The 11,042-nt window shown below is 44.2% G+C and overlaps 1 protein-coding gene across 1 annotated transcript; it reads left to right on the top strand.

Moving 5' to 3' along the window:
• Window positions 1-8,553: 8,553 nt before the first annotated feature.
• On the top strand, window positions 8,554-10,101 carry LOC124551185 (thioredoxin reductase 1, cytoplasmic-like). The gene has a single exon (XM_047126173.1). The coding sequence runs from the start codon at window positions 8,554-8,556 to the stop codon at window positions 10,099-10,101; it is 1,548 nt and encodes a 515-aa protein (XP_046982129.1).
• Window positions 10,102-11,042: the final 941 nt, after the last annotated feature.

The raw sequence follows: 11,042 nt of genomic DNA, 5'->3' as shown, positions 1-11,042 counted from the left end.
TTCATTGCATAAATCCTCCCTTTAGCTTCAGTGGCATGTTCTATATCCTGTAACATTTTTTTACTTATTATTAGGAGGACCAGGCCCTCTGTAAACCACAAACATTGTATTCTTCTTCCTCCAGTTTTTCGATCCTTGCGGCTGTCTGTTACAGCTCGGAAATGTAACAGTGTACATAAGAATCCGTTTTTGAGTTTCTACGACAATGATAGGAAATAGACAACCGCATAATAATGTAGATATAAGTATAACAAAGCAGCCCGCATCTCGTGGTCGTGCGGTAGCGTTCTCGCTTCCCACGCCCGGGTTCCCGGGTTCGATTCCCGGCGGGGTCAGGGATTTTCTCTGCCTCGTGATGGCTGGGTGTTGTGTGATGTCCTTAGGTTAGTTAGGTTTAAGTAGTTCTAAGTTCTAGGGGACTGATGACCATAGATGTTAAGTCCCATAGTGCTCAGAGCCATTTGAACCATAACAAAGCACACGCTTTCTGCAACGGAGCAAAGAAATACAGCAAATAAGCATTTGATGATGATCAATTTCTTGATAACAGTACGGTACATAGTTTACAAAATAAATAATACCCCAGACTGTAACTTCTCGCTCTGCGTTTTATAATGACAATGGTGCAATAAATAACCGTTATTGTTAGATTTTAGATTTTTCACTCTCTAATTTAGGGCGACAATGACGTAATTTCATCAGGCTCCTTATCTTCACTGCTGTCGGAGTCAGCACCGAAACCGTCTTCATGGCCATCACCAAGACAAATCATTAAGTTGTTTATGGTCGCTGATGATACCTTCCACTGTGTTTTCCGACATGCTCGCCCCTTCTCCTCCACAAGGCTGTATCCTCAGTCGCAACACCGTCTCCACTTCTGTTATTGATCCTTATGTATGTCTTCACTTTACTCCATGGTAACGCAGTGGGTTTTCAATGTCAGTGATACGGTGGTAGCCTTACTGCAGTATGATGCTGCTCCACAGCGATTTCGTCTACTGCGTACGTGGGCTTGTGGCTTCCAGCATCCGAGTCTTATCAAATATCCTGACAAAGCATGTTCCCCAATGGCTGGTCGGTCTGTCTCCTTCCACAGTTGCCCTTGCGTTCTTCTAGTCGTTTTCTTGAACATCTCAATGAAATTAATCCGAAAATTCATTTCACTGTGCGGGAGGAGATAAAGCGCGGATTACATTTTCTGTTCTTGACGCCACACGCTATATCGAAAACACACGCACTCGGATCGTTACCTACACCTAGACAAAAGCGAGGATGGTGCGAGGAACAGTTGTGAATGGGATATGCTCGACGCGCAATTGAAATACAGTATGCCAACAATGCGTTTCAGAAGAATGGGTATTCCTCCACTGAAATAACAGAAACCTTAAGAATGCCACGAAAAGATAACAGTGATGTACAGCGTCTGGAAAAACAAAGTTTTTCCCGCCGTTTGTTAAAGACGTAAGTGGGCGCATAGGAAAGATCTTTACAGAACAGGCCATCGCTGTAATCTACAAGACCACATTTGGAAGATACAGAAACACTAAAACCGCTCGAAAATATTGGATGGACGGAAGTTTTTGATAAGGGTGGAGGATAAATCACGAATGTGGTTAAAAGGGTTCAGTTTGAAGGTCACTTATATTCCTTGCACAGCTGAAGGCCTTATTTCAACATACCTAAAATATTGCAGTCCATCGCCCGTTGCAAGAGATTACCGTTTCTTCTGTTGTCATCACTCAACTATGTTCAAGCCTCTGAAAATGAAAAAAATTCGAGGTGCACCACTCCTCAAATAAGGCCTCATACAGTGTGTTCGGAAATTCCCGTTAAAGACTTCTAGAAATTGTAGAGGGGAGTGCGTATATAATATTTTGAATAGGAACTCATGTTCGGAAACGTCATCCAACGGCGCTATAGAGCGTCGAAGTTATGATTCAGTGATGGTCTTACAAACATCGAAACGATGATGGAGAAGGATAAATGTATGAATTTGATGAATTAGTCCCTGGTTCCGAAACGAACGAGTCGAAAGTTACAAACAAAAACCACTTTGATACCTCTGACAGGGGAATATAGTTACCGACAAGTTGCTGCGAAGAATGTACGGTATGCAATCGTCAGAGGTGGCAGAATGGACCAAGTGAAGAAAAATGTCTGGTAAACGTGAGCTCCAAACTGTACATCTGAGGGTCTCGGAGCACTTGTTCATCTTTGCTAGTGTGAAACACATCTCCTGTTTCAGCATACAGCTGCAATTTCGTTTTTGCAATGTATAGGCCGAGTCGACCCAAATAAATACTGCTCATGACGTGTTTCATACGATGCCCAATGTCAGCGGCCGGCCGGTGTGGCCGAGCGGTTCTAGGCGCTTCAGTCTGTAACCGCGCGATCGCTACCGTTGCAGGTTCGAATCCTGCCTCGGGCAAGGATGTGTGTGATGTCCTTAGGTTGGTTAGGTTTAAGTAGTTCTAAGTTATAGGGGACTGATGACCTCAGATGTTAAGTCCCATAGTGCTCAGAGCCTTTTGAACCATTGTGAAGCCCAATGTCAGCGGAGAGCGTCTGTTTACTTCCAGTTGCAAACGAAATGCTTGTTAAAGCGGAATTTCACGTAACCATTCGAAAGATCGGCCCAAATTTCTGTAGTGCGATATTCAGTCTAGCAATATGTACCATCGGAGGGAATAAAATACAAAGAAAAACTAATACTCTAGCAATGCGTAATGTTCCCGTGGTTCTTTAACATGATAACCTGATTGGGAGCTAGGGCTTTTTATTATTCACTCTTGCTGACATCATTTCAGCAGACCCGCCAACCTCCTCTGTCGAATTTGATTTCTCGAAGTCTGCAGTTACTGCTGGACGTTAACATTCCAAACGCAACATACAATTCTCACAATAAATGTGAGGGTTCTTATAAACAGCGTTTCTTGTACTCGCGTTTTCAGTAACCGTGAATTATAAGACTGCTACAGTATTCGCAGCATCACAATTAAATTGTTGATAAGGGCATATAACAAGTACTCTCTCGTCCTCGTGACATAGTAGACATTGTCACGGCCACTCTTACTCCTCGGCTCGCGAGCCAGGACCCACAAACCACGTGATCAGCAGCGGGCCCGGCTAGCTGCGCGGTCTAACGCGCTGCTTGCCGAGTGGGAAGGCGTGCCGGTCCCCGGCTGTGAACCACTGAGGGCTACGGCGGGACGAAGCCTCTCCGTCGTTTCTAGGTACCCAGTTCAACACACAATAGACACCCGATCAGCAGGTATTGCGAATTTCCTGGCTTGCAGATACGTTGCCCCCACCTATTTTATGACACGTGCGCGTAAGTAAAACACAAATTCAAACAGTAGATTGTCTAATTCGCTTCGTTGGTTCGAAAATTCCAGTGTAGTGTATCACTTCAGCAAAGTGATGTTACACTACAAGTGAGTAAGTAGTGCTGCTGCTTGAGGAACAGGCTCGGCAGGTCGGGCAAATGAGGACAGGGCAGGCGTAGTTTCCACAGTGTCACTGTTGGCACACATCCGTCAACCGAATATCGCACGACACTAATTTTAGACAGCTTTATCAAATGGACCCGTAGAATTCCGCTTCTAAACCTTTTTCTTTGTAAGGGGAAACAAACCGAAACTTCCCGTTCACACTGAGCGGTGCGTCAAAGATGTGATGAGGACTATTTGTATGGGATGAATCATACACACTGCAAGAAGGAAACTGCAAATATCTGTCGAAACAGCAGCAAAAGCAGTCTGACGACTCTTCGTAGAGACGTCCAGTATTATACACAGGATTAATGACCTAAAACTTGGACCGCAAATACTGCGGAAATGGAAAGTGCTATTGATGTGATGTTTCCACAGAATGGATTGATAGTCAGGGCCTCCTATTGTTAGCTAATGAAAAAATTATATTAATACTTAGGAAGTGTATTTTTATGGAAACATACACATTTTTAAATGGAACAATGCCTGTGACAGCAACAGACTGAAAGTGGGGTAAATTAGAAGGTCAGTGGAGTCCAGTGTCTGTCGTTCACTAGATATTGTATTGCGCAGAGTTTCCACACCGACAATTGTTTATACCATTCAAACTGCGTAGTTGCTTGGTACGATGTTGTTACGTTCCCTTACAGTGTTATTCTATGTTCCGTAAGTGAACTGCGACTTGCTAGTCAGTTAATGTGTGACAGTCCAAGCATTGGTCGTGAGTGGAAGAAGGGATCCACCAATGGAGAGCGCAGGTAGAACACAGTTCGTTCTCGTGGGTTGCAAGCGATGAGGTACCTCAACAGATGTCAACCATCTCGGCAGTTATTTACGAACGTTTTCAACCAGTTACCTAGAAGTGGGTCGTGTAACACCTAGACAAATTAACAGAAGGAAATAAGTGGCGACAGAAGATGAAGAAATTAACGTTCTTGCTGCTGTTGCAGTTGAACCGCAGGTCGGCTGCCGCGCAATCTCACGAGGAAGTGGCATGAGTCCTACGTACTTCCCATAGACATGGATTCCATCCCTGTCACATCTCTCTCCATCGACAGAGGTATAGAAACAATTATCACAATCGTGTTAACTTCCATAGATGGGCATCGAGACAGGTACTCCAGATGTATCACGTATTTTGTTTAGTGGTGGTGCCACATTGTCCAATCATGGCCAGGTAAACCGCCGAGGCATGCACTATTGGTTCGGCGGTTGGCGTCACGTCAGCATCCAACGTGTGGTGTGGGATAGTGAAACATAAGTTCATAGGCCCACTTTTTACAGACGAAATAGTGAACGCCCACAAATATCGCAGCCTCCTAACAGCCCATCTTCCACGGATGCAAAAAGCCCTTTCTCTGCAGACTAGGAGGAACCTGTGGTACAAATATCATGGCTGTGAAGCTCATAGCGCACGAAGTACTACAGTAAGTCTTCGTCAACTGTTTCCAAATCGTTGCTCTGTATGCAAAGGACCTGTTCCCTGGCCGGCAAGTTCTCCGTATTTGACGAGTGTTCATTTTTTTCTGTGGGGAGATCTGAAAGACAATGTCTTGAGGGACATAGGAAATGTACTCGATGATATACAACGACGTGTTACTGCAGCCTCTCTGGACATCTGCTGAAATGCTAGTATGTGTGCAGCAGTCGTTCCATACCAGACTGGAAGCGTGTACTGCCGCTGCCGGTGGTCACTTTGAACACAATCGGTGATGACCAGTTGTCTCGTTAATGGTCAGAATCCACATAACTAGTGTACGCACTTGTGTTGTTCTTTAGTGTGTACTGCCGCAGCTATTGTACAAGTGTCTGTGTTCGAACTTTCCAGAATACGATACCTCTAAACGATTCGCACTAGAGCCCTGCAACAGATTCCACTGACATTCTTATTTATCCTACTTGTAATTTGTTAGGGTCAGTAGGCATTGTTCCGTTTAAAAAGTGAATGTTGGCACAAAAAATTCACTTTCTAAGTATTATTTCAATCTGTTGATTGGTTAACAGTGAGAATCCCTGTCAACCAACTCATTCAAATTACAAAACCGCATGTAAGTAACACTTTCCATTTCCGCAGTATTTGCAGTGGAAGTTTTGGGTGATTCATCCTGATTCCGTGAAGATATTACAAACTGTCAGGGGTGATGGAAAACAGGAAATGTATAAATTTGAGGTAAAGTACCCTCGCCTAGAAACGTCAGACTCAGAAGCCACACGGGAAAATTGTTCTGGTACCTCTGACACCGGAGTAATTGTACCAGATTGTAGGCTAGGAAATTTTAGAGGGTGTGGTATAAACCATAAGAAGAAAAAAGGCTAGCAAATATGAGAAATAAAACACATACTGCAAGAGCTATGAGCTCTTCGTCTTCCATACTGCGAAACAGATCTATTTCACTGGTTTCCATATGTTCGGAAAAGGTAGTACGGTCCAAAAGAGGAAAAAAGTGTCCGGTAAACAAGGGCTCTAAAGTGTGCACCTTAAGAGATATGGTATATGATCAGCAGTAGATATGGATTTCGCAGGAGCTAAGATGAACAAGTGCTCATAGCTCTTAAAGTATGCGTTTTAGAACGCATGTTTACTGTACTTTTTCCTTTTTTTGGTCCTTACTACCATCTCTGAAAGTGGTCAAACCTACAATCTTAGCAACAACATTACCAGTAGCCACTGTCAGAAATATCAGAGTGATTTATACATATGACTCCCGATCTGTCATTTCCGAACCAGGGTCCCTAACCTCAAATTAATACGTTTACCGTTCTCCATGATCCCTGAAAGTATGTAACATCAGAGCAGAACGTTAGAGAATGCAGGTTGTCTGCCACCTGAAACAAAAGGTGCAATTGGCCCTACATTTTTCTGCACACATCTTTCAAACCACTTTTGGTCCATCTCCTACGTCCCCTCCCCTTCTATCTCCTCCTCACCACCTCTCTGCCCGTCTCCTCCTCACTCCCTCTCTGCTCATCTCCTCCCCCTCCCCAACTCTCTTCCTGTCTGCTCCTCCCCCTCTCTGCTGATGCCCTCCCTCCACCCTCTGCCCATCTCCTCATACCCTTTCATGCTGATACCCTCTTCTCTTCCCCCTCTGCCCATCTACTCCTCTTCCTCCCTCTCTGCCCATCCCTTCTTCCACTCTCTGTTTTCGTATTTGCGTCCTCTTCTCAATCTCTTCCTCATCCTCTTTCTCTCTCTCTGTTCCCTCCTGCCCATCTTCTTTCTGTCCATCTTCTCTTGTCCCCATCTTTGTATTCATATGCTCCTGCCTCCTCTCCATCTCTTCCTGCCCCCTCTCGCTATCTATCTCCTCCTCCCCCCTCTCTGTTTGGACCTCCTTCCACCCTCTCTGTGTCTGTCTGCCCATCATTTGCTCTCTCCATCCCACGCTGCCTCCAACTGTGCCCCAACGCACGTGTAGCCCCTCCTAAACAAATGGATAAACCAGGTGGATACTGTAGACACTACTCCCACAACAGTCCTGTCATTTTAGGCACCCTACGCATCATGGGCTTGAAAGCCTTTTGCCATTGATAAGTAGGCTGCCATACAAAGTAGGTCGATAAGGCACGCCGATGCTATTCCCCACATCGTGCCTGTCACGCAGAGCAGCATATATGGAAAGAAACACGTGTTTCCACATATCTACACTCACATTTTATTTGGGAGGCTATGAACCCCATAGTGCTGATACTCGTTAGGCCTGCTAGTTCTATGCCAAATTTGGTTTAAATCGATCCTGGGGTTTGGGAGAAAATCCCAGAGATAAATAAATACACGCATATATACATATACTCTACTTTATATATTTGAAAGAATACATATAGAGTAGTGACAGGATAATCAGGCACGGTTTACAGTTTTGTGTGGACTTCAGGTGGGATCCAACAGGGGTGTATGGCACACTCAGCATACCAGGGTAGGGAGGCTGAAAATTCCAGTTTCTGGCTGAGCTTAGAACCCCGTCCTGGCTTTTTTTAAGTCATCAGTCTTCTGATTGGTTCGATGTGGCCCACCACTAAGTCCTCTCCTGAGCCAACCTCTTCATCTTCCGACCTACATCCTCAGTTATTTGCTGGATGTACTCCAGTCTCTGTTTTCCTCTACAATTTTTACTCCCTGTAGCTCACTATAGTACCACTGAAGTTAGTCTACGATTTCCTAAGACTTGTGCTGCCACCCTGTCCCTTCTTCTTGTCAGCGTTTTCCAAATATTCCTTTCCTCGCCAATTCTCTGGAGAACCCCATACCTTACCTTACCAGTCCATTCAATTCTCAGAATTCTTCTGTAGCACATCATCTCAGTTGCTTCGACTCTCTTCATTTCCAGTTTTTCCACAGCCAATGTCTCAGGTATTTCTTCCACAAATTAAGGTCTGTGTTTGACATACTGCTAGCTCAAGCATATAGCCGACATACAGCCCCAGTATATAGCTGGAATACAGCCCCATCTGGGACGCTGGAGCCAGAAGCCTTAGCCAGTTCTGTTTTTCCTTCCTTCTTTCTGTTCGGTTCTTCGTCGTTTTTCTTCTGCAGTTTTGTACGGATGTCACGTGACACTTCTCAAATTTCAACACTGAGAACTTCACTCAGTCTTTCTATTACAGAGCGTGGCCAGTCCAGAGACGGAAGACACAGAGGTACCGATCCGGCTGACCAGTATACCTCCGAGGACTGCCGGCGCCTGCTGCTGGCTGCTGTGTTTACGTCGGACAGCGGCAGGGGGGAGTGTGCTGCGTGTGTGTTTGTCGTACTGTGTCGACTCATTTACCATAAAAGTTATGGAGTATGACAGTATTTAGATTATTGTGTAAGCAGATAACTACCGCTACGGGGAGATTACCTCGCCAAGATTTAATAGACTATATTGTTAAGAGTAATGAAGTAAAGAGATTTAGCAAGACAACGTGTCCGTACTGCAAACAGATGAAATCACTGTTGGAATCTTTAAGCGAACCATATTTTGCTTCTCAAGTGGACCAACAGGCAGATAGACCATCCGTTCAGAATTTTTTGGCAAAGAAAACACAGCAGAGAAGAGTTCCAAAAGGTTTTAATAGGGGAATGCATGTTCAAGCAGACAGTGATGTTGCAACGAGGCACAGAAGTGGGGCTTCGGGGGATGTGCCTCAGGGTACCCGGGAAAAGGGCACGTACGATTTGGTGGTGGTCGGGGGTGGATCAGGTGGCCTCGCTGCAGCCAATGAAGCGGCAGAGTTGGGGCGGAAAGTGGCGTTGTGCGATTATGTCAAGCCTTCACCGAGGGGGACAACCTGGGGCCTCGGGGGTACGTGTTCCAATGTGGGCTGCGTGCCCAAAATACTTATGCATAGAGCGGCGACGCTCGGAGTTGACATCGGGGAAGCCGCGCCGTATGGTTGGAGTCTACCTTCAGATAAAATCCACGACTGGGAAACATTAGTGGAAGAAGTCCAGGTCTTCATAAAGTCCACAAATATTGCAGCTCGAAAAAAGTTAGTAACTAATAAAGTTGTATATCATAATGCTTTCGCTGAATTTGAGAGTGCTCATCGCATCAAAGTGCGAACTGCTAAAAACGAAGTATCAATTCTCACAGCTGAAAATTTTATAATAGCTGTTGGTGGCCGTCCACGGTATCTTGATATACCAGGTGCAAGAGAGTATGCAATAACATCTGATGATCTTTTCTCTTTGAAATACAATCCTGGAAAGACAGTAATTGTTGGTTCCTCGTTCATTGCACTTGAGTGTGCTGGGGTTTTATCCGGATTAGGTATGGATGTAACTGTTCTGGCTCGATCAAAACTGCTGGAGCGCTTAGATCAAGACATGGCTGAAATGGTTGCAAAATACATGGAATCCCATGGAGTAAAGTTCATCAGGAGGTGTGTCCCTACCAGCATTGAAAAGATTGGAGATGGCACTCCACCACTTTTAAAGGTTCATGCGGCAAAACGTGACGGTGGAGACCCATTTGTTATAGACTGTAATACTGTTTTACTTGCAACTGGCAGAGTACCAAACACCAGAAATATCGGTTTAGAAAATATTGGAGTAACAATGAATAAGTCGACTGGAAAAATCATAGTGGATGAGGGTGAACGTACATCAGTCCAAAATATATTTGCGATTGGAGATGTAATCGATGGAAAACCAGAGTTGACACCAGTAGCCATTAAAACTGGAAGGTTGTTGAGTCGGAGACTGTATGGTGGTGCGTCGACGAGGATGGACTACACATTAATCCCAACAACGTTATTTACTCCATTAGAGTATGGTAGCGTTGGTCTCTCTGAGGCACTTGCTACTGCCCAACACGGCAAGGAAAATATTGAAGTATATCACTCTCACTTCAATCCGCAATATCAGGCTCTGACAATGAAGGATGAAAGCGTACCTTACATGAAAATAGTATGCTTGAAGAGCGAGCAGAATAGAATTATTGGCTTCCATATATTTGGCCCACATGCCGGCGAAATTACTCAGGGCTTTAGTCTTTGTTTGAAACTTGGGGCAAAGCTGAAAGATTTACAGACTCTTGTGGGAATTCATCCAACTTGTGCCGAAATTGCGACATACCTATCAATCACCAAATCATCTGGGAAGAGTGTGCTCAGGACATTCTGCTGAGGTTAGAGACGCTGCGACATGCAATAATGTGACTGTCATGTACATTCATGTTAGCATGTGGCAGCCTTCCGTCTGGAGAATTCCCTATGGGGCCGAAATGATGAGAATGATGGCATTGTCATAAACCTCAGTGGTGGACATTGCTTGATGAATATCATTAAGCGGACCCACAGGACGTTGTTCTCCTGCAAGACAATATTATAAAGCATCAAATATGGTTCAGCGCTTCTGAAGAAAGCAGTTACTTGTGAAACGATGGTGCACTGTACTTTGGCAATTTTACACTTCATGCAATAATCGTAAGAATACGAAGTATTAAATCCGGACACCTTATCGCTGTGAAAATAACAGTTTTAGTGCAAACTGATGCATAAATTATTTCAACCTTTTTAACTCTCATTTAAACTGGAGGCATAGAGTATAAAGTGTATTTGATATCTTGTTACCTCAAGCAAGCTTTCATACTGCAGCTGTGTCCGTATTTTTGATGTCTTAATTTGAATACTTGGCTTTAACATAGTTACACTTTCGTATGTTCATATGGAATAAAAAGTTCTAAAACTACAAAAAAAGAAATTTTCATGGCCTAACTGACAACACTACGAGGGGAAGGTGGCTGTGCCTTGAGCCTGTGACTCACCCTATACATGTTTTATTTCACTGAATTTGTCATTTGTGTGGGCGTAACGCCAGTAATTGCTTTACAATAGTTCGAGGTACTTGAATTCAGTCTTTGAAACTATGTAATATGTATCTGTTGTTAAAAGGAATCTTATCTTCCCCTGTCTTTATACAGTTAACTGTGTTTAATGATCTGGCAGTATACCAGTATGATTTTAGGATTTTAAAAAATGCAAGCAATGCAATTATGATACGGAATTAGGTTTGTTTTGCGAGCATTCCTCTGAATTGGGTCAGTACGATAAGACTACTTACCAGAC

Source organism: Schistocerca americana, chromosome 9 (assembly GCF_021461395.2).
Source record: "Schistocerca americana isolate TAMUIC-IGC-003095 chromosome 9, iqSchAmer2.1, whole genome shotgun sequence".
NCBI classification, from domain to species: Eukaryota; Metazoa; Arthropoda; class Insecta; order Orthoptera; family Acrididae; genus Schistocerca; species Schistocerca americana.
The sequence above is the reverse complement of the archived record's forward strand: the minus strand, read 5'-3'. Positions and strand labels throughout refer to the sequence as shown.